The sequence below is a fragment of the Hippocampus zosterae genome, chromosome 5, assembly GCF_025434085.1.
Source record: "Hippocampus zosterae strain Florida chromosome 5, ASM2543408v3, whole genome shotgun sequence".
In the NCBI taxonomy this organism is placed as follows: domain Eukaryota; kingdom Metazoa; phylum Chordata; class Actinopteri; order Syngnathiformes; family Syngnathidae; genus Hippocampus; species Hippocampus zosterae.
The window spans coordinates 40,123-62,994 of NC_067455.1; the positions used below are offsets into that span (position 1 = coordinate 40,123).

Genomic DNA, 22,872 nt, shown 5'->3' on the forward strand with positions numbered 1-22,872 from the left:
CGCTGAACGCATCACACGCAGCAGAACGGCTGCACAATGCACAGTAATGGCAGCCGCGACTAACCGCGCAGGTACACGCCAGCCACACTAATAGTCAAATGAAAAACAACACGAAAAACTATATTCAGTACAATCAAAAGGAAAGAAGCATTACCTGCAACACAGTATGGCAAGATAGGTGAAGTAACGGGGCTTTTCAGTCTAGAAAATAACTGCGCAACAAAAAAAAGCCACCTGTTAACTCAATGAATAAAAACTTCCATTCGACAAAACTTAAATGAAATGACGACACAAAAAGCAATGTGGACTCGGAACAAATCCGGGAACTAATTAAATACACAGCGGCGTAGAAAAAGGGAAAACAAAGTGAAATATTGTAATTAAACTAGAATGAATCCGGACCGTCAATAAAACGTGTCTTACCCTGTGACTTCCCTGGTAGCTCTGCCTGAACTACGGCGGGAAGCTGGTGCCACACCGTGCGCTGTTGCGTCACTTCCGTCATAATTTAATAAACGCAATATATCACTCCGTTACATAGTGAAACGAAAGTGCCCAAGAGAGCAACCCCAATTTGAGTCACTCCAATTTGAAAGAAAACATTGTTGGGTGACAATGTATGCCACTGGTATTATCGCTTAATGTTTGGTGCTATTTTGCGTGGAGGGATACCGTGTTATGGGGTGTTAATAAATAAAGGGGGTGGAGCTTCCCTGCAGTTCGCTTCTGGCAGTGACGATGCATTGAGGCACGTTGGGTGTTCAGCGACTCAGTGGTAGCGACCACAGAAAAATACGAAACGTCTCCAGTCTTGTGCCTAGAACATCGTGTAGTCACCAGCAATGATGCCTACACATGAACCGCGAGAGACTTCCGCAGTAGTAGGTTCAACAGGTTATGGGCCCAGGTGGGTTCCAGGCACAGCGGCGCTCCATGGGAGAGGATTACCGCCGCGATTTGACGGAGATGAGGCCCGCTATCACATCTGGGAGGCAGGGTTCCTAGCATACTTGAAAACCATCGGGCTAAAAGATGCTATCCTCGGTTGTGACGTAGCTGCGGGATCCAGCGAACAGGCCGCAACAGAAACCGAGTGGAAAAACGAACTGGCATATTCTGAACTGTGCGGCTGCTCGGATGATAAAACATTGACACTCATCCTGTATGAAGCACCAGAAGATGGTAAGAAAAGTCTGGAAATATTGAGACGCCATTCTGAGTCCGAAGAAAAGCCGAGAATTGTCGGGCTGTACACAGAGCTAACCAATATGCTAATGGATAACGGCGAGGAGCTAGCGGACTATCTAGCACGTGTCGAGAAGCTAGTGGCTGCGTTACAAAGAGCTAAGGAGAGCCTAAGCGATGCACTATTGGTGGCTATGGTGTTGAAAGGACTCACGGATGAGTACAACCCGTTTTCTGTGCATGTGACTCAAACGAGGGAAGTGTTAACCTTTGCTGAATTCAAGACTAGGCTGAGAAGTTTTGAATGCATCCTCCGCTACCGAAGCAGGCCCAGACCAGATGAAGTAATGACCGCCAAGTCATTCAAGCCGAAGGCCAAAGAAAAAGACAAAAAATACGTCTTCAATGGAGAATGCTTTATTTGTGAAAAAGTGGGGCATAAAGCAAGCGACTGCATGAGTAAGGATAAGAAACAACACAAGCGAAGGACAAATGCTGATAAGAACAACAAAGTGGCTGCAGTTATGGACGATGCGGAAAAGGTTTTTCGTGGCAGAGACCAAGCCAAATCTTCGAGGGAAGAAGAGGAAACAGTATTGCTCCGGGTGAGTGAATGGCGACCCAATGGAGCGCAGCAATATGGACTACTCGTGGACAGCGGTGCTTCTGCCCACATCATCACCGACAAGAACGCATTCACCCGATTTGATGAGAGTTTCCGGCCTAAAGATCACATCATGCAGCTGGCTGATGGGAGACGGATCACCGGAAGTGTCGAGAAGACGGGGGACGCACAAATCAAGCTGGCCGACAGCAGTGGACGAGTAGTGAACGTCAAGATCACAAATGCACTCCTCATCCCGGGATACCCGCAGAATATCCTTTCAGTGGAAGCAGCAACTTCGAAAGGAGCGAAGTTCAACTTTGAGAAAAATAACAACAAAATGATCCTTTCAGATGGGACAATATGCAAGATGAATGTAAAGGACCGAATGTACTATCTTGACATTGTCACAGAAAATTTTGCATGCAGTGAGGACTCCTGCAATGCATCTTTAGACATGAAAACATGGCATGAGATAATGGGCCATTGTAACTATGGTGATATTGCTAAGCTTGAAGCTATAGTAGAAGGTATGAAAATCAGTGACAAAACTAGACCTAACCAGTGTGAAACCTGTATTCAAGGGAAATTCACCCAGAATAGAAACAGGAAAAGTGATGCGAGAGCTAAAGAGCCATTAGGGCTGCTACATACAGATCTAGGTGGGCCTATCGACCCAGAGTCATTCGACGGGTACAAATATGCCATCACTTTTACTGATGACTTTTCTGGAGCTGTTTTCGTATACTTTCTCAGGAACAAAAACATGGCAGTTGAAGCTACAAAGCAGTTCTTGGCAGACACAGCACCGTATGGTAAAGTAAATGAGATCGGATAATGGGACAGAGTTTGTTTCAAAGGAGTATCAATCTCTGCTTCGAGATAATGTAATAAAACATGAGAGATCAGCACCCTACTCCCCACATCAAAATGGGACAGCAGAGAGGAACTGGCGCACATTGTTTAAGATGGTGAGGTGTATGCTGATAGAATCTGGCTTGCCCAAGGAGCTATGGCCATATGCAGCCAGAAGAGCAGCAGTTATACGGAACAGGTGTTACTGCGAAAGAACAGGAGAGACTCCTTATTTCCTTTTCACAGGAAAACGGCCAGATTTGTCAAAAATGAAAAAGTTTGGTTCAGAATGCATGGTCTATGAACAAAACAAAAAAAAAAAGCTAGATCCAAAGGGCAAAAAGGTTATCTTTGTTGGTTTTGACTGTCATTCACCTGCTTATTTAATCTATTTTCCAGAGAAAAAGAAGGTTCAGAAACATAGACAGGTCCACGTCATCACAAAGACCGTGACTGAGAAGACTCAACTGGAGGACCACTATGTAGAGTGGGTAACTATGCCTAAAGCAAGTCGGTCACAGACAGAATATGCAAAAAAAAGATTTTGACACAGAACTAGAGCTTAAACCTGACTGCGACACGGACCCAAACAATGATACTGAGACTCCTCGTACCTCTGGTAGAGAAAGGAAGACACCGAAATATTTAGAGGATTATGAATGTGGAGTAGAAGACAATGAGATCACAATTGATTACTGCTATAGAGCAACGGTGGGATTGCCACAAACATTCTCCGAGGCAATGGCATCGCCAAAGTCAGATAAGTGGAGAAAGGCTATGATAGATGAGATGACTTCTTTTAAAGAGAACGACACTTTCACCCTTGTGCCATTACCGGAGGGTAGACGGACAGTGGGGGGAAGGTGGGTGTACGCTTTAAAGGAGGATGACAAAGGCAATGAAACGTATAAAGCGAGATATGTAGCCAAAGGGTACAGTCAGAGAGATGGACTTGACTATTCTGAGACGTTTTCGCCGACCGCTAATCTGACATCACTGCGACTACTGATGCAGCTTGCAGCACAGTACGACTTGCTCTTAAACCAAATGGACGTGAAGGCAGCATACTTACATGCACCTATTGACTGCGAACTATACATGGATCAACCTGAAGGTTTTTGTGTGAAACAAAAGGATGGTGTACAACTTGTGTGTAAGTTAAACAAATCCATATATGGCCTCAAACAGTCTGGGAGAAATTGGAACATGATGCTCTATGAGTTTTTACTTGCGAACGAGTTTGTACAGAGTCAAGCAGACCACTGTATCTACACCAAAATGTCTGACAAAGAAAAAGTAATTTTGTTAGTGTGGGTCGATGATATCATTGTGGCTGCCAGCAATGAGAGGTGTTTATGCGAGATCAAAGAGAAACTCAAGGGTAAGTTTAGGATGAAAGACCTCGGATGCCTCACTCATTTCATAGGGATTGATTTCAAGCAAAATGTGGGCTCAATCACATTTAACCAATCCAGATATATTGAGAAAATATTGGAAAGGTTTGGTGTCAATCAAATCAAATGTGACCTGTCTCCAGAATGGGAGACAAAACCGATCAGAGGAAATGCAGAGCAATGCTGGGCAGCCTCATATATATCATGACCTGCACTAGGCCTGATATGAGCTGGATTGTGAGTAGACTATCTCAGTATATGTCTGATCCAAGAGAAAAGCACTTGACTGCATTAAAACATGTGTACAGGTACTTAAAAGGAACTAAGAACCAGGTACTATGTTACAAAAAGAGTGACACACAATTAGAAATTGGTAGGTTACTCCGATGCCGACTGGGCAAATGATAAAGAGGATAGAAAGAGCACCACGGGCTATTGCTTTAGTCTGACACAAGGGGGTGCTATTGTCTCATGGAAGACAAAGAAACAACAGACAGTTGCACTTTCAACTTGTGAGGCTGAATATATTGCACTGGCGGCAACTATTCAGGAAGCACTGTATCGTACACAAGTTTTGAAAGACTTCCCTCCAGGATTTCAACAATCCACGAAGATATTCGAGGACAATCAGGGAACGATACGCCTTGCGAAGAACCCAGTGTATCGCCAAAGAAGCAAGCATGTGGACATTAAATACCATTTCATCAGGTCCAATGTTTTGCTGAAAAGAATTGTTTTGATGTATTGTCCAACAGATAATATGGTAGCAGACGTGTTCACTAAATCTGCTACAAGGGCAAAAATTGAAAAGTTTAGGCCCTATATGTTCGGTAACTAATGCAATGTTCGTGTATGTGGCACCATCGAGTGGGGATGTTGGGTGACAATGTATGCCACTGGTATTATCGCTTAATGTTTGGTGCTATTTTGCGTGGAGGGATACCGTGTTATGGGGTGTATATAAATAAAGGGGGTGGAGCTTCCCTGCAGTTCGCTTCTGGCAGTGACGATGCATTGAGGCACGTAGGGTGTTCAGCGACTCAGTGGTAGCGACCACAGAAAAATACGAAACGTCTCCAGTCTTGTGCCTAGAACATCGTGTAGTCAGCAGCAATGATGCCTACACATGAACCGCGAGAGACTTCCGCAGTAGTAGGTTCAACAAACATGTCATAAAGGTCACCTATTTGCTGGTCATAAAGAAGTCTTAAGATTCAAGGAACGAGCATGACCCAAATCAATCTGTATTAAAAAATAAAAACCAAGCAAATCCTGTCCAAACTAGTCACAATGTTTTCGCAGATTAGCCACAGCACTTTGGTTCCATGAGCTGCGGTAACAAATTTAAAATGCCCCCAAAATTGTCCACTTTGTCCGACTGGAGTCAATCAACTTGATTCCCTTCCCCCGCGGCTGGCTAATCAAGACAAATCATACTGGCTGTGTCCCCTCAGAGAGAATCTTCTCCACACCAGGGCAAATATTAACAGTGAGGAGAAACAGGATCAACCACTCAAAGCATTTGGTTTAGATTTCAGTTGTTTTTTGATTTTTTTTAGCAATAGCTCCCAGCATGCTTTGTGGCACTAAAAATCGTGTTTAAATGCACGTTTTGTGACAATTATTTTCTTATTTGGTTTGGATACATTATTTATTCAGTCGTTTTTCTCTCTTTTCATAATCAGCTAAGATTGATTGCAGTTTGCTTTCATGTGTTTACCGTACTGGAAGGTCGGGTTGGAGTGGTGCGATGGCGTGTCCACCAGAGGGAGACGCTTTCATGCCTTCGAGATTATGGCTTTTTTTTTAATGAATATTTCCCCCCATGCTTTGCGGCACTAAGAATCGCGTTTAAATGCATTTTGGGACAACTATTATTCTTTGTGACAATTATTTTCTTATGTTTTGGATACATTATTTTATTCAGTCGATTTCAGTCTGGTTTTGTGCTGACACTGAATGATGTTTAACATGGTGCTACTTCCATTCCATTCATATCTTTCAAACTACTGTGGTCCAAAAATCTGATAACTATCGCGAATGTACACAAAAAAAGACAAAAACCAAAGGCAACATTTTTTCTTGACATATTTAATAGTGCATTGAGAACAGTGTATGGCTGTTTCTCCAAATCCAGGCAAAAGTCCACAGAATAAATTAATCTTGCAAAAACGTCCTGTATATACACACACACACACACACAGTATAAATTGGACTTCAATCAACCCAATTTTGATTGCAAGTTCATATATTTATTGGTCCCGTAGAGCTGTCACGCCTGGCGGAGGTGCGTCGGGGGAGACAAAGTACCCAGAAACAGACTGATCAGAGTCCTCCCTCCTTTCTAAAGTAACAAATGCTGCTGCTGCTTCTTCTTCTTCTCGAGTTAGCGCTCAGCCATCAAGGTCAATAGCGGCTATGCTCGTCGGTCGCTGTGACAATGACGTCCATCCAGATTCTCATGGCGACCGGATTGGACGCCACCAGGAAGAAGAGGCGGTCATACGTCTTGACACAGAATGTCAGGCTGGGCCGAGGCGACTGGGCAACAGGTGAGATGGCAAGCAAATATTACGAAAAACCTGGCTGCAGAAAGGTTTTTACTAAGGGCTGACATTAAATCCTAATGATTAAATATGTCATATCAAATGTTAATACTTTCATGCTTTTGTAATGTTGACGTTTGTTTGACGTGGACTGTCAACAAATGCAGTTTTTTAAAATATGTAGCGTATCTTGTGCTGACGCAGCCCATCTGTCAAATATTAAAAGTCAATGCGGGCACCGAGCCAAAAAGTTTGGCCACCCCTGACCTAATCGGTAATAACAACCTTCAATGAATGAATACATATTTTGAAGTTGCAATTGCATTTCTTTTAGAATCATTTAATTTTGTCAGGAAAAAACCCCACCCCAAATCGAATGAACACTACTAATCGAAGTATTATCTGTTTGTATTTTTTTAAGTAGGTAAATGGACATTTGAATGACTTATTTCAATACACTGGTAACACTTTAGAATATTTCATTTCTGTATTTCACAAATTATTTCATAGTTTAACGAGCTATTTAAGTCAATTTATACTGATCCAATTAGGATTTTGGGGGGAAAAAAAGAAGACGAGAAAATAGACAACCTTCTTGGTGTAACTTTAGCAGTTTGCTTATCTTTAGCTAAAGGTGTCACCCAGTGGTGGCCTTATTTGGCACCGCCATTGTCAAGTTACTGGGATTCAAACGTTGACGTTTGTTTCGGAAATGTGTCTTGATTCATGCGTGGCGACTCACGGAAGCGGCTGTGCGCAGGTGGTCATAATAAACCTCTTCTATGGCCTGGAAGTAGATGACACCTTTCAGCTTCCTCTCGTCACAATCTGAACAAAAGCAGAAGAAACGCACCGAAGATGATTTTTAGCCATGCGAGCAAGTTATTTTCCGGGGCCTCGGGGCGAGCGGTGCAACCTGTGTAGTAGGCCAGCCTTCGGTGGTCGACGTCGAAGAGGAACCACCTCTTCTTCCAGGTCTTAACACGGCCGCCTCGCTTGGTCAGGAAGCTGGCGCAGCGCCGCGAGGACAGGCGCAGGTCCGTGCAAGCTGACACCCCGTGACCCAGAGACTCCACGTGGGTGCGCAGGTCAAAGTCCGGGGACAGGGACAGGGGCAGCCGCTGACGTGACAGCTGCAGTTTTGAAGAGCATAGGAACAATTCAAGCAAGTATCCCAAATTGTTTTAGTCCTAACAGAAACGCTTCATCAAAATGTGGAGCTACATGCTTTCCGCTGTATGCATCGTGCCATCCGATCTTATTTCCAACGACAATTCTAAGGCAGGGGTGTCAAACTAATTTTTGGCCCAGGCCACATTGTAGTTACCGTTTCACATGGAGGGCCGTTATGACTGAAACCATATAAAGAAGTCAAGTGGATTTAACTTTTGTTGAAGTTACTATAATGAGGGGTTTGGTCACTAGAAAATGATGAGACCATCTCTCCTATTTTTTTTCCATAGGAGAATTTAAAATGTGGGTCGACATTTTAGAAAGGATCCTGGAGGTTGCCATGTTTTATATTTTTGCGGGCCACATAAAATGATTTGGCGGGCCAGATCTGGCCCCCGGGCCTTGATTTTGACACCTGTGTTCTAAGGGCTTACTGACCTCAGGAGGGTTTAGCAGGGACCCGCTCGGGTTCTCTCGTGGCTCCGGGCTGTGCGGATGGTCTGCTTCTGCTGCTTCTGACCTGGGCCAGTTGAGCTCTCGCTGCATTCTCTCCTTCAACGATGCTCGCTGTCGCTCTTCCTGCTCCCCCCCCCACCCCCCAAAAAAATAGAAATAAAATAAAATAAAATAGCCCATCATCCAAAATAATGTCATGTGCGGCATCTGATGCGCAAGTGGGCGCTTTTGCGCTCCACTCACTCTCTCTCGAAGCAGCCTCTCCCGTTCCGCCGTGGCTTCCCGCAACTTGCGCTCCATCGCCACCAGATTCATCAGACACGGACTGCCAGAGTAAAAAGGCGTATTGGGAAAGTTGACCCAAGTGGTCCTGGACATTGAGTCCCATCGTTGCTAAACTTGAACGACATATCGCAAATGGATGCATTGGTCTTGAAAATGATTCAAACCTTACTGCATTTTGAGCAAGTTGGACATTGATTTGGAGCCAGATCAACTCAGGAATGGCCAAACAAAGAAATGCAATTTCAAAAGTTGAAACGGCCACGTTCCGGTCGTTCCGGTCATCCGAGTTTGTTCAAAGCTCCGGTTGTTGCGACACGAGGCTTAGCGCAAAGCTGACCTGGCGGCGCGAGAGCTTGCCGCGCCGTCGCCAGGCGTGAGGCGCTCGCGGCCACGGGCGCGCCCGTCGTGGAGTCTGCGTGGCGGAGAGGGGCACCCGAGCGCCTCCCGGGGTTGGCCGCCGTCCGCCGGGGCCCGTTCCAGGCCTGCCGGAGGAGCAAGACCGAGACGTCAGCAAACTTTACGGGAGACGTTTGTTCTGTGCGAGAGGACGCCAAAGCAAAGGAAGGACATTTGGACATACTGTCCACGCTTTGCGGTGGATAGCGAAGGGTTCTTTGATGGATTTATCAAACGCGAGGCATACCCGTTTTTGCTGATCCACAGAAAACAACACGGCATCTCTTTGGCTTGTGACAGAAAAGATCAAAATGCGGCTAGCCGAGAAACATTTCCAATGAAAATCATTTTTGGAGTTGTTCCCTCAAAAAAACAGGACGGAAGCAAACAATTGCCATGATGGAAATGCGTGCTCAAGATTAGGCAACAAAGCTCTTTTTCGAGACAAAAATCCTTCCATCCCCCCCCCCAAAAAAAGAATAAAAGATTTGGTCAGCTCTTTCTCCAATATAAAAGGTTGCCTACATAATGGTTCCTAATCTGCCCCCCCCCCCTGACCCCTCCTGCCTCCCCAAATGTCTTTCGGTGAGGCATGGAATTGAGATTGAGGCGCACACTCGGAGTCCTCGATCGAAAGCCGCGTGTCATTCCTCTCGTGGACACGACGCGCCCAAGAGGAAAATGCGGGCCCCGAACCGGATCATCTGGTCTGTGCGGGTCAATCCGGCTTCACGCCGTCAATCTGTCGTCTTTTTTTTCACGCCTCCCGTTCGCGACGGCACAAATGGGAACAAACGGTCGAAGCAAAGGCGCTCACCCTGGGCTGACGCGGGCCTGTCCTTGGTTCTGCCGCTGCGGTGCCAACTCCGTCGCCGGGGAAGGCTGCCCGAGTCCTTGCGCAGCTCCTGCACGCACAAAATAGCAAATGCAAAAATGGCGACTTACATGTACCATTGGAAATGAATGTCAAATTTCCTTGATGGCTTTACGTGTCCCAAAACCTATTTTTGCTGCTGATTTGGAAAATGTCCACATCAGGCCGCATTGTTATTTATAGCGACGACATTTCAGAAAGAAATCCAACTGTTGCTGAGCCCCCCCCCCCCAAAAAAAAACAAAAACGTGACTAAAATACAGAATTAAGATCAAATAAGATATCCTTTATATGTCCCACACTGGGGAAATGCGATATTACAGCGAATCTTATGATGAAAAGGTGACGCGCCGGAGCCCGGGTGTCAAAGTCGAGGCCCGGACGGCAGGTCCGGGCCGTCGCTGCATTTTCTGTGCGTCGGCTTCATGTTTCTTGCAAATGTTCTTCAGATATTGAAAAGGACGACCCTCGAAATAAATGGAAGAATTTTCTGACAAACAATTGCTGACCGGCTTCCGCTTTGAAAAGGAGTCGTGTGTCAATGCGCTGCGTATCCGTGATCGCGTAAAGCCACCCCGCTGCGGCCATTTTGCAGAGAGTTGACGCTCCTCGGCATAGCTCGCAGGCGACAAAAATGCGCCTTGGATGGACAGAGGACTCCTTGCTTTCTGACATTTGCACGTTGCGGAGGGAAGGCCCAAGCATTATTGGCTTGCGTCTCGACGACGAGTGCAAGTTGGATTGGAAACCCGAGCGCTCCGGGCGGATGATTTCCAAATCAAGGTGAAGGCCGAGAGTGCCGACTGACCGTGTGAGCGGAGCACAGGAGGTCCTTCTTCTGCCTGGTTAAGGCTTCCAGCTCTCGCTCCTTCTCACCCTCCATGTCTCTCAGCTGCGTCTCCAGCACCTGAACTCGCTCCTGTTTTTTTTGGGGGGGGGTGGGGGTGGAATAGATCAGAGTTCTCCTCATGGCAGTGGTGAACTTCTTTATCTACCTGCGTGGCAATCAGGTGTGTGTGTGCGAACTCCTTTTGAAAGCTACGAGGCGTGATTCGCTTCCTTCTCATGACTTCCGAGTGCGGTTCCAAGAAAAGCGAGCCGTTCAAATGAAGATTTGAAGGCAGCTTTAGCATGAGAGCGTTAAGGTTTCGGGACGGCTTTGAAATCCACGTTTCAAGTTTGAGGGGTTAAGCCACGGGGTCAAATTTGGTGGCATCCAACAGCCCAGACGGCAAGCATCAGGAAGGGAGGCGGTCGGTTACCTGTGCCGCGGCGACGGCGAGCAGCTGGCAAGAGATGTCCCGCTCCAAGCTGGCTCTCGTCTCTTGGTCCCCGCCCCCGCCCTCGCCGTCACCTTCCTGGCCAGAACCGGCCCGCCCCTCGTCCACGCCGCTCTCCTGCTCCAGAACACGAAACTCCCAGTCCTCAAAGGCCCGCACGGCCGCCTCCATCGCCTCTTTTTCCTGCGGCGACAAAGGTTTCCCGCCGATGCTTTCAAATTGGAATTTTTCAGCTTTCGGAAGTCATTCCAGACGGGGGGGTCAGAGATGGGAAGGAGCCCTTGGCGCCTTTCAAACTAGCTGGCCCGAGGGTTTTGAAAAAGGAGCGTTTCAAAGCAGGATCGGGGCTTCAAGTTGAGTCGAAGCCGGGGATTCCGGAGCCATCGGGATACGCTCGTCCGGACGCCTCGATAAAATCACGAGCCGTCCGCACTCGGCGAGCAAACGGCGCTCCACTCACGTGCTGCAGCTGAAGCGCCAGTCGCTCCCCGTGGCTCCCCGGCAGGGCGGGGATCAGCGCCCGCTTCTCCTGCCATTTCCTCCTCAGCTCCAGCACTCGCAGCCTCTCCTCCTCCAGACGCCGGCGCTCCTGCGGCCAGAAAGCTTGAGGAGGGCGCGCTCATCCCCAACGCTCGCATTTCCCGCGATCCGAGCTCGAGACCGTCTCGCGTTTATGCGGGTGTCCGACTCGTGAGCCCGCACATAAGAAGCGGCGGTTGTTTGCCCGGCGCGGCGCGGCGGACGGCGTCTTACTTGTTGCCGACTTTGGGCGGGCCCGGTGCGAGCTCGTTCCTGCAGCTCCCGCAGCTCGCGCGTGTGCCGGAGCAGCCGCGTCCTCTCCGTCCGCAGCTCGCCTTGCAGAAGGGCGATCTCCAGCTGCAGCTGAGAACGTCCCAAAAAGCTCACGTCCGTCACTCTGCCGCACCGACGGCGAGCCGAATTGCGCTCGTCCGCCATCGCTACGGACGGATCCGTCACGCGAAGAAAGCTCCCGTGTGGGCGTCTCCCCCCCCCCCCCACGGACTCTTCTTCGTGCTTCTCCCCGAGCGACTCTTTCGTAAAGCGCGCCAAGCCTCGGCTTCCACGAGGCCCGTTGTCGTTGCCGTTGCCGTGCTACATCCAAACCCTAACAAGTAAACTATCGCAGAACTAAAGGACACAAAGGAAATCCTAAAAAGCGCCGCGCCGACATGCCGTACGTGCAACCGGTTGCGTTCCTGTTCAATTCCATGAAATGCGGGCTTACCTCCAGCTTAAGTTCTTCCTTCTGCCAGTCAAGCTCGGCGATTCGCTGATGGAGCGCGGAGGGCGACGACAGCACCCCGGGCGAGCCCGCCTCGGTCCTTTTGACACCCGACTGAGAGAGAAACGGGCACCTGAAGCGCAAGTGGCGTTCAAGGCGCGCGGGCGCGCGAGCGACGTCCCGAGCGGCGTCGGTCTCGGTCCGCCTCACCTTTTTGCTCTCCGTGCCGCTGCTCTCCGTGTCCGACTCCGCCCCCGAGGAGGCGGCGCCGCCCGCCAAGCGGGCCGTCGGCGACGACGGCGGCCCGTTACCCCGCTGCCTCCCGGGACTCTCCGTGCCGCTTTGGGGCATCGCTAGAGAAGGACGGAAGAGAAAGAAATGACGAGACTGGCGCGCGGCAAAGTGGACCCCCGAGGTCTCTTATCATTTGAAGACTATTGAAGAAGTGGCTTTTGAGAGAAGCCACGGCGGCCCCCGCTCACTCAGCCGCGCAAACAAACATCGGCCGACCTCCCGTAAAAGTTCAGTCAGATAGCAACTCGCCATCGGCCAAATTTGGGGAGCAAGGTCCGCGCTTGGCGTCCACGCGCCAACGCTGCGAAAACACAACGAGACTTGGGATACAAACCGCAGGGAAAGCAAGACCGGTTGGTCCAAAAGAGCGCTTTCTTGTTCAAATAAGCGGACTTGATTGCGGGGGAGGGGGGCGCCGCACGATAAGGAAGGAATGGAGTGACGCGGCGCGTAACACGGCCAGGATTTGACCCACGCGCCTACGGCCGCACGTGACCGTCGGCGCAGACCAGCAATAAGCGGCAACGGCGACTGACATGCCGCGCCTTTGCGCGCGTTCAAGAGTGCGAGCGGCAGATCGGAGCGCAAGAACGCTCCTGTCGCACATGAGCGCCACGCCGGGGCCGCTCGGCTAGCGACCACTCCAGTTTGTGTCTTTGTCTTCTTCATAAAGACACAAACTGGTGCGGGGAAGGCGGCCATCCGAGATTTGTCGAATGACCCATTCGACGGATTCGCCAAACAAGTCATCGGATGGAAATTGCTTTTGCATTCTTCAACACGGCAGCAAGCGCGCGTGAGGGCCAGCTCCTATTTTTAGCCACTCTGCGTCACCATCCGTCTGACTTTTCGGGGCGAGTGGCTTTAAAAGGCGCATCCCGGTCGGGTGAGTGACGTGGGCGCCGGCGAATGACCGCAGGGGTTGCGAAGTTTGGGTGTCGAGCGACCGGGCCCGAATCGTGGCTAGCTCCCGTCTGAATAAGACGACATGTCGCCGCACGACCGGCGGCCGCGTCGCTCCTCGACCGCTTACAATGATGGTGTGATTGCGGCTCGCTAGCTAGCCGTATTCAATGACCTGACGGGGACTACGTTACCTTCTTTCTTTTCAAACGCTTCTAACGTGCACGCCAAATCAATAGGATGCCGAGGGCGCGGCGTACGCATCGACAAAATGATATCGTATAGATAAGACTGGGACAGGTAACCCTGGTAAGACTCCGCTGCCGCTGTTTGCATTAGCACGTGCAAAAGCGTTCCGTGTGCCGTTTCTTACACATTAAACCGGGGGGGCGTCCAAGTCATTTTTTTGTCGCGGGCCAATTCGGAGTTCCGGCTTCCCCCGGAAAATCTCAACGTTATTGACATTGACGTGACAATTTGACATTTCGGTACAGATTTCACGAAGGATCATGATCATTGACACACAGGACTAGCTCACATAAAATAATGTGTGTGTGTGTGTGGGGGGGGGGGCTTGACTTTGACACCTGTGCATTAAACTGTGATGATTGCCCTGCTGCTACCTTTTTTCTTTCTCCGAATGGTTACTAAAAAGTCAACAAAGCCAGTCGCCCACCGGCAACAGGCGGGACAAAAGAGCAGCAACGTTGGAGCACGTGTGTGTTTGTGAATGCTAATGAAAGCTTGTCACTCTGCATTCAAACTAAGGGGGGGGGGGGGGGGTGAGAGTGAGTCACAATGTGGAACAATCCACAGAGGCCCGGCTTGAGAGGCCACCTCGCTCTCTGCTCACTGGCCTCCGCACCAAAACAACATGTGATTTCACACACAAGTGACAGGGCAGGACAAGCAGGAGGAAAGGAAAGGCAGCGGCGACCCCAACCAGCTTGCTTTGCAAAGTCACCGCAAATCAAAATGAGCCGCGTTCAGGTTATTTGGCGATCAGGATTCAAAAGGGACACCCCGACTTGTGGGTGACTCAACATACAGGGGGAAAATGCCATGATGATTAAAAAAAAACAAAAACACTGGTGTGCAAAGTACGGAGCCCGGGCCACATAAGTAGTCCCTGTCAAGAGTCCTGGAGTACTTGCTGCATTGAGACTTTTTTTTCTTTGGAAGCAATTCGGTGTGAATCAGTGATTCTCCAAGTGTGCTCCGGTCGCCCATTGTGGTGTGTGGACTCCTTCCGGTGGGATGTCCAGTTCAGTTGTTTTGAACTTTGCCTTTCATTATCTTTGCATGTAATAGTTCGGGACCGTTTGTTCTTGGAATTCATTTATTTAGGCTCTACATGTGGGCGGGTGTGTGTGCGCAGTACACTTCAAGCCAATCATTCACGCACTTTTTGTATCTAACCACATTCAAGCACAATATTCAAAGTGTGCATCGTGGTCTTGTGGCTTGGATTCCTATCGAGGAGGACTCTCGCGTCGGCTCGTTTGTTTGTTTTCTCCCGACTGGAGCTCACTGGCTCTGGGGACATTTTCGAGTTGATTTCAAGATACCGTACTTGCTCCATCTACGTTCCTCCTCCTCGTCTATTTTAGCTACCATCAAAGCGCCCGCGGCGCGGCTCAGCCGATCCAAATAACAGAACGCTCAACTGGGCGAGAGTCCGGGAATAGCTTCCTCGCTCTCGACCACCGGCGGACGCGGACGACAAGTTAAAAGCGCGTACTTTGCGCGGGCCGCAATTACAGCGGGCGGCTTCAAACGGACCAAAGTGCGCGACGTAAACGCCGACCCGAGTTGCAAGAGTCGACGTTTGAACCGACCGACGCGATACGTGCGCTCGCCCAGGTGGCATTTCAGAGAATTTTGCTGTCACTACGCGGCGGTTCAACTTTCAGGGTGGAGGAAAAAAGAAAATCCAACAGGAAGTTGGCCATTTGGGATATTGCCTGCTATTTGGAGCCGATTGCGGGGCCCGTACGTTGACAAACTCCTACCAAGAAATGAGCCGAGCGGGCAGCCAGGAAGACAACAACATTGTCAAAACAAGAAGGAAAAAGATCCGTTCCCGAGCGGCCTTTGCTCTCAAAGGATGAAAGGATCAGACGGAGATTTGGCCAGTCTAGACAATTCTTCGGGCAGAGCGACCCGTGCGCAGATGGCAAAATCATCCAACCTCCGCTTTCGTCAGATGCACGCGGTCGCTTGACTTGCTGCGGTGATGGAGCAGCGGAACAGCAAAGCAAGCAAGGGGAGGGTTTCACCCACATTCGTGACAATACAGGAGGTCAAAGGGGATGCTTCCTGAGCCCCCAAACCTCTGAAGGTCTTTTGGAGCCTTTCTATACGAAAAAAAAAAAGTTCCGTTGTGCGGTACCTTCCATAACGGCCTCCTCATTTGAATTTCCTCGCGGAGGATGGCGAGTCGAGCCACCGATACTTTTTAAGGCCAAGCTATTTAACGACATTCACGAAGTGCTCCTCGGCCCTATCGGCGGGTACTGCGGCAGTTTTGACACACCGGCTCCCGGGATTGGTCGTCGTCTGCATCTTTCTTCGGCGGTTTTTGCCCTCTCGTCGAGTGAAATTTTAAATTTGGAGGCTTGGAGGTATCGGCACTTGGCGAGAGGGAACACTCGGACGCCTCGTCCTGAAACTCAAACGCGACTAGTTCTTTTCGTCAACTCCTTTGGACGCGTCCGCTTTTGAGCGCGTTCAAGGCGTCCGTCGTCCCGATGTGGCGAAAGCGCGTGAAGCACGTGGCGCGTTCGTTCGCTCGCGTCTGTAAACAACGCCGCCTCGCCCGTTCCCACCTCAAGGGGAGCGACGTGTCAACGAGCCGGTCGCGTCCCTCGAGCCGCCGCCGGCAAGGAGTTCGACGCCGTTTGAAAAAGGAGCCTACCTTAAATGGCGGACGCGGAGACTTCCATCGGGCAGAAGAACCGACGAGCGCCGCCGCTCGGGCGACGTTTCAAAGCGGCTTCCAAAAGCCCGCGCGGACCTGTTGCTCTCGAAAGCCGCCGACGGGCTCTTGTTTTCTTCCTCTGCCGCGGTTCGATTCGAGAGGAGAGGCACGAGTCGCTTCCGGGCCGCCGGCTCGCTTGTTTGGCGGTCAACAGGTGAGCAAGCTTCTGGCCCGGTGGGGCGGGGAGGGGAGGCGCACGGCTAGGGAGGCGGAGCTTCCGAGCGAGCCCAAAGAGTCCGAGCAGTTCCATTTCCGAACAAGCGCGGCGCCCGTCGTCGCGAGCGGCCTCGGAGAAGCCACCGCCGGGTCAAGTGGGAGTCGCGAGACCGGGAGGTGACACGCGTGACTGTGGGGAGAGGCTCGACTCCCCGCTTGGACCGCAAACAAATATTGATCATCGGTGATTAAGGAAACTGTTGTGTGAAGAGTGAGTACTTGCTAAGCAAGACCCCGTGACCTTTAAAAGGCAAGCGGGTGCAGATGTGACACTTTGTCATTTAAAATGTTTCCTGGACGTCCATACGCATTTTCACACAATATGAAAAAGGATTTCAATGATGTGACGCCTCCGACAAGGGAGGGGGGCGCTTGGCCTGGGAGAGAGCCCAATCCGGTGGGGCGGGTTTATTAAAGAAGCCCCGGCAGACGGCGCCGACTGTCCAGGTGAACACAAAAGACGAATGATCTCAAGAAAAGGGAGGGGGTGTAAAGTTGCCAAGAGCGTGGAAAGTATTAGACAATGACTAATGTGCTTGTTCAAGGGTGGCAGTAGCGCTATAGGAAGGGCTCACGAATAGCATTGACGCCTCAGTGTTCTCACCGCTAAGAGTTTCATCGACGGTTATTTGAAAACACGCACCTTAAATCAACACGTCATGTCCGTTTTATTGTCAAATATGCTCTACGTGCAACATACAGCACAGGTGAAACGACTTTCTTCTCAACCAGTGCAACGTGTACATTGGCAAGACGGCATTCCTGTACTCTCGGGCGTCTCTTCTTTATCCTCTGCAGCCTAACGAGTCGCTGTCAAACTTGGCCGTTTCCTTCTTCAGAAACATTTCGCCGTGTACGGGGGAGACGGCAACGGATGGATGTCATTCCTATTCATTTCAAAAAGGAAATCCTAACCGGCCAACAATTCGATCCGATTGATTTTTACAATCGCCGACACGGAAATAACAGCGTGGAATGGCCCCGAGGAGAGAGGACGTAAGCAGCTCGGAAGAGAAGCAAACTCAAATGGAAGCACTTCATTCAACAAGTTGCTGTGTCATCGGTATGTGGCGGGGGCTAATTTGTGCTCCTCTTCGACAGTCTCACGCACACAAACCTGTCTTACAGGCAACACAAGCGAGTCGTTGAGAAGCCCGACTCACACTTTGGTCAATGTTTTCAGTTCCAAAAGAAACGCGGTGAATCCCGATCCAAACGGGTGGCCGTCCATTTCTTAGAAATGCAGTTTCGAGCTCATAAGTAGAAAACAATTTGAAATGGTTGACCGTAATTTCTGGACTATAAAGCGCCACTTTTGTCAACCCTGCCTGTCACTTCTTGAAGGTCTCGAGGTTTTTCCAACGGCCGCCGAGGGAGCGCTCCAGCATCGAAGGGAACGGTGAGACGCAGTCACGTGTCGCGACGAAGAGAATCGGCCGCGAGAGGGCGCACTTCCAGCTGGACAGCAATCTGAAAACCGTGCGGCTAGGTCCGTGACAGACTTGAGCAAACACAAAATCAGTTTTATGCAGGCTTCATTCCCGAATGAACGCACAGAATGCACAGCGTTCCAAAGTAGACCGAAATAGACAACAGTAGTGGTGGAAAACAACTCATCTCCCCTGCTCTGCGGCTGTTCGCACGACCCGCTGTGCGACGCCGTTCAAACCCCCCAAACGATGAGGTTTTACTCTCGACATCAGCCGGGTTAGAATGCCCACGGCAGATCCGTCGGGTCTGAATCGGCACAGCTCGGCGTTCGTCTCCCTTCGCTTCGTGCTCCAGCGACGGGCCTCCATTTGTTCAACGAGGCAGCATTCACGACGACAGTCGTCGTATTGTTCACGCAGTTCCATGTGGCAAAAGAAAACCTCCCGAAAGAGATCGTCTTGAAAGTTGACACAAAAGCCGAATGAAGGAATGGTTGACCGAGTGTTACGGCACGGAGCGGCGCCCTTTTCTTTTTCCACATGTTACTATGTGGGCACCTGCGACGGTCTTCGTCCGGGTGCGGCTTGTGTGTGTCCCAAAAGGTTTTTGCTTGAAAAATTGAGTGAGTGCGGCTTATAATCAGGTGCACTGTGCGGAAATTACGGTAATTTGAGTGCAGATCAACAAGGACATGTTTTTCAATCGGGGGGCATATTTACAATCAAATAAGCTGCCAGGGCATACCTCTTGATGAGGGGGTGGGGGGGGGGGGCAATGTGTTTGATTAGGGGCATTCAAACATGATGCACTCCGCAAACCAGGTTGGCAGGCACTGAAATGTCTGCAAGGAGAAAGAAGAGCACTTTTTCAAAAATAAGAAAATGTTCTTATTTTTAGAACGATACAGAGAAGATTAACGTTGGACATGTCTGAAAATTGGAACGATACAGAGATTACTTATCGTTCCAATTTTCTTATTTTTGGAACGATACAGAGAAGATAGGATAGATTGGACATAGACTTGGCAAAGCGAGAGAGAGAGCAGGTGCACACGTGCCAAATTGCAGCACTTTTGCTTCCTCGCTCCTGATCAAAGTCGGCATCGACGTGATCCTCTTAGAGCCGATCGGAAAACAATCGTAAACTGTTTGACAGTCGCGACGGCCGACCCTTCGGTGGACGGTGAACGGCGAGTCGGGCTCCGCCATCGCGACGTCAAACGGGACAAGAGCCCATCACAAAGCTTTCAACCCAAAAGACTTGCTCATGTAATCATCGTCAGATATTGCTCGTACTCGGTTGGCTGAGATGAGCTTATCGCAGGTCTCGTACCAATTTTTGAAGGCTTTGGAAGATTCAGATTGTTCATGATGGCCACAAATTCCTCCAGGCTCTTGGTCAGTCGAGGGTTGAAGGTGCGCTCTTCGCCGACGGTCGACACCGTCTGACCTGGAAAGTCAACAGAGGTCGCAGCTGGCGTTCGGGTTCCCCAAGCGAGGCGCAAAGATGACACGGAAGCCGTCAGTCGGCCCACCTAAGTAGTCGTGCGCCGGGTAGACGAGGCACCGGTCGGGCAGGGTAAAGATCTTCTGATGAATGGAAGCGAAGAGCCGTTTGGAACAACCTGAAAGCAGAGCGGGGTTCAGCACTACGGAAATACTGCCCCCTTGCGTCCATAAGCCAGTATTACAAAAACAAAGACTGGCGGGTAGGAAAGCATGCAAGTCGATTCATTATTTCCAAACTTCAACTTATTACTTTCTTGTGTGTTCTTTCACGGGAGAAGATTACCAGTTAATCGCCAGTCAATATTGCCGTCTTTTGCGGGTTTGTGATAATAAAAAAAACAAAAACGAGTGAAGCTTTAAAACTGCAGCGTTGAAAGCGATGTGGTCAAACATTTAGGGGAACCTAAGATTTTGTGCGGGTGCGCCAAAGAAAGAAATGTTAGTCGAGAGCCCCAAGTCTGCTCCAAGGACCCTCTTCACCGCTCACAATACCGAATGAGCACGTCTACATGTGGACACGAGCTCGTTGCGCTAAGTAGGGGATGGTATGACACTTTGGAAAGCTGCGTGTTTGCAGACGCAATGACGAGCGCGTCGACCGCAACCTTCCGATGGAAGGTTGTCCTGCTCTGGACAAACGCGACTTTTACCTTGCTGGAAATCAGTCCTGCCGCAGCCTCGTATCAGCAACGCATCACCGGTGAAGGCCATGCCCTGGTCCTGGGTCACCAGCGTCACGCAGCCGTCGGTGTGTCCCGGTGTTTCTCTCACAGTGAGATACTGCGGGGGAGCCATCGTCGAGTCGAGGCGGGTGCCGCATAAAGGGGGGAAAAAAAATTTTAAAAAAGGGAAACTCATTGAAGCACAGCACGGATGACATTTCTTCCCTCTCAACATAAAACAAGAGGAGCCGCTGCGGGTGTCCGCGCCGCTATCAAAAGTTAACAAAAGCATCCAAAACAACACATGAGACACAGGCCATGGTGCGTGCACTCTTAACCGCTTTGTTGTCTGAAGCAGTTACAGATTTCACCAGTGGATCAAAGACGTCGCGCTGCAACGTGCACACGTCCGCTCCAAGCCAAGCTTGAAAGCGACGAGAAGCTGAACGAATGAATGCCATGGACGCTTCACGGCCGGTTCCTCTTTCCCGACGGATTGGCGTTAGCGCATAATCACGCACTGCTCCGTGTGGAAATAAGTTGCCCCGATGGCGGTCACCCTCGAGGGAAGAGCGCGTAGAAGGCAGACATTTTCTTGATCTCTTGTTTAGCGTCCACGCTCTGGCGGCGGAATGAGAATGAGAACGGCCCGATGATCGTCGCGGTACAGCGCGGCGGTTGGGCACTTGCGTGTTTTCCGAAGGCGATCCGGTCTCCCTCGGACAGCAGGATGTCGGCGGCGGCCCCGCTGAACTTGGAAACGGCGCTCTTCAGCCCGGCCAGCCTGGTCTTCATCAAGCCCGTGCTGGTGATGTGGTCCGCGTGGCAGTGAGTGTTCACTTTGGAAAGGCGACAAAGGCCAGGTTGAGTCACGCCGAAGGGCTCTGCCGAAAACGTCGCCGGTCGCCGACCTGCCGTTTTCAGACGGAGCCCGAGTTCCTCGATCAGCTTCAGGTCCCTGTCGATGGTCTCCAGCACGGGGTCGATGAGGACGGCGTCCTTGGTGACGGCGTCAGCGAGCAGGTAGGTGTAGGTGCTGCTCTCGGATTCAAACAGCTTGGCACACAAACGCATACCTGTCAACTTTTCGGAGCGCCAACCTGTATAAACTACCAAAAATATCCTTAGAACATACCAAAGCATTTTATATGTCGCAATAAAGGCAGGAAAAAACCCCCCACAAAATGTTCAATGATATTTATTGTAGATCTCCATAATACAATGTCTGGTTAATGTCTAATCATCATTCTACTTGGTGGCATTACGGTGTTCAGAGTTGTATTCCTGCGTTACTTTTTTCACCAACTCCAAATCATTTGGAGTTGTTGGAAGAAAAAAAACCCTGAAAATGTTCAGAATCCGTATGATTTGTGCGCTACGGCCATATACGCAAGATTCGCCACAAACTCCGTATGAACTATGGCTAAACCGTACGAGTTGACAGGTATGCAAACGTTGGCTTCGTCGTTACGAGCGGACCGACTTGACGTGACGCGACTCCAATGCGATTCGTCATGTTTTGAATTAACCAAGGTGGCTGCGGACAGATTCTGCGTTGCCAAATGAGGCCTTTTCGAGCCCTTCGCCAAGTCGTCTTCGAACAACAAGCGGTGAACTACTTGTTGTTTTCTTTCCAGTGGAAGGCAGTCGTGGTGTCGGTCGTGCTCAAGGTTGCACGGGAAATGGTGACTTTTTACAATAAAGATGACGGTCGGATCTTTGCTTCGTTTTCCCTCTCGGCGAAGGCGGAGGACATAAACGCAATTACAATTAAGTCCAGCGCACTGTCCTTTCGGAAAGTGGTCGGCGGAGTCGAGTTGGACTCCACGCCAGCTTGAATGCGACGATACCCGAAGCGGTTCACACCGAGAGCTAACTTTGCTAAGGCTAACGGAGCTAGCCGCTTGAGCGAAGCGAACAAAGGCCACCGAGTGAAGGCGTCACCTGTCGGAAGAGGAGCCCGTCGTTCAACCGCGTCCCGGACGAGTACGGCCTCCGTCCTCGCGTCGACGCTCCCGCACGCGGGCGTCCGCCACCGGCCGGCGAAACGCTCGAGGCGCCGCTTGGCGCGCGGAGGCCACCGAGCGCGACTCGCAGCCGGTCCTGGCGCCTCGCCGCCGCCCTGGTTAGCACGGAGCACATCGTCCTTCCGCCCCGCTAAGACAACTCGCTTGGAGAGCCAAGGCACGGCACGAGCTACCGCGGGCTAGCCAGTTGGCTGATGAAAATGTACGATGGCGAAATAGTTTGGGGGGGGAGGAGAGGGGCGGGGGTTTCCGCCGCCGCCGCCTTCAGAGTCCACTTATCCGGTGCCAGTTTGTGTGTTAATGTGTAATGAGCCGGTGTAGAGTTCAACTCCAAAATGGCGCAGCCGTGTATCATAAAATCAAACCAAGACTCCACTCTGCAAATATTGTGATGGGAAAAGAAATGTCCAGCAGTGACCATTTCGGACTTCTTCGGACAAACACGACAGTAGCAAGAAGCAACAACGGGCTGGGAGTCCTTTTCAAGCCCTAATGACCTCATGAGCAACAGGTGTGCAGCTGCCGGCGGGGCCCTACAGCGCCACCCGGTGGTCCCTAAA

The 22,872-nt window shown here is 50.5% G+C and overlaps 2 protein-coding genes across 5 annotated transcripts; both read right to left on the minus strand.

Moving 5' to 3' along the window:
* Positions 1-6,109: 6,109 nt before the first annotated feature.
* LOC127600168 (pleckstrin homology-like domain family B member 3) lies at positions 6,110-16,716 on the minus strand. Of its 3 annotated transcripts, XM_052064461.1 has the most exons (14): positions 16,406-16,714; positions 12,502-12,644; positions 12,295-12,405; positions 11,802-11,930; positions 11,509-11,637; positions 11,031-11,231; positions 10,577-10,687; positions 9,712-9,799; positions 8,836-8,980; positions 8,457-8,538; positions 8,196-8,339; positions 7,501-7,705; positions 7,327-7,412; positions 6,110-6,579 (listed from the first exon to the last, which is right to left on the minus strand). In XM_052064461.1, exons 2-14 carry the CDS (start codon positions 12,640-12,642, stop codon positions 6,445-6,447), a joined length of 1,707 nt encoding a protein of 568 aa, XP_051920421.1. In that variant the 5' UTR covers positions 12,643-12,644; positions 16,406-16,714; the 3' UTR covers positions 6,110-6,444. The 3 variants fall into 3 exon arrangements, with proteins under 3 accessions (XP_051920421.1, XP_051920419.1, XP_051920420.1); XM_052064459.1 differs by having other exon boundaries at positions 12,295-12,644; positions 16,406-16,716; XM_052064460.1 differs by having other exon boundaries at positions 8,196-8,336; positions 12,295-12,644; positions 16,406-16,715.
* Positions 16,717-18,202: 1,486 nt separating this feature from the next.
* On the minus strand, positions 18,203-22,753 carry ethe1 (ETHE1 persulfide dioxygenase). 2 transcript variants are annotated; one of them, XM_052064462.1, is made up of 7 exons: positions 22,230-22,751; positions 21,197-21,341; positions 20,976-21,124; positions 20,274-20,403; positions 19,650-19,739; positions 19,448-19,564; positions 18,203-18,956 (listed from the first exon to the last, which is right to left on the minus strand). In XM_052064462.1, the coding sequence occupies exons 1-7, from the start codon at positions 22,425-22,427 to the stop codon at positions 18,910-18,912; spliced, it is 876 nt and encodes a 291-aa protein (XP_051920422.1). In that variant the 5' UTR covers positions 22,428-22,751; the 3' UTR covers positions 18,203-18,909. The 2 variants fall into 2 exon arrangements, with proteins under 2 accessions (XP_051920422.1, XP_051920423.1); XM_052064463.1 differs by lacking the exons at positions 20,976-21,124; positions 21,197-21,341 and having other exon boundaries at positions 22,230-22,753.
* Between the last annotated feature and the right edge of the window lie 119 nt (positions 22,754-22,872).

What these genes read in the sequence shown, in the direction of transcription:
- LOC127600168 (XM_052064459.1), bottom strand. Translation starts at nt 12,642, where the DNA reads ATGCCCCAAAGCGGCACGGAGAGTCCCGGGAGGCAGCGGGGTAACGGG. An exon ending in TGGCGCTTCAGCTGCAGCAC is followed by an intron (nt 11,232 to 11,508) that starts GTGAGTGGAGCG and finishes TTGTCGCCGCAG; the next exon opens with GAAAAAGAGGCGATGGAGGC. An exon ending in AGAGGCTGCTTCGAGAGAGA is followed by an intron (nt 8,340 to 8,456) that starts GTGAGTGGAGCG and finishes TGGGGGGGGGAG; the next exon opens with CAGGAAGAGCGACAGCGAGC.
- ethe1 (XM_052064462.1), bottom strand. Translation starts at nt 22,427, where the DNA reads ATGTGCTCCGTGCTAACCAGGGCGGCGGCGAGGCGCCAGGACCGGCTG. An exon ending in GGATCGCCTTCGGAAAACAC is followed by an intron (nt 20,404 to 20,975) that starts GCAAGTGCCCAA and finishes GCTCCCCCGCAG; the next exon opens with TATCTCACTGTGAGAGAAAC. An exon ending in CCCGGCGCACGACTACTTAG is followed by an intron (nt 19,565 to 19,649) that starts GTGGGCCGACTG and finishes TTGACTTTCCAG; the next exon opens with GTCAGACGGTGTCGACCGTC.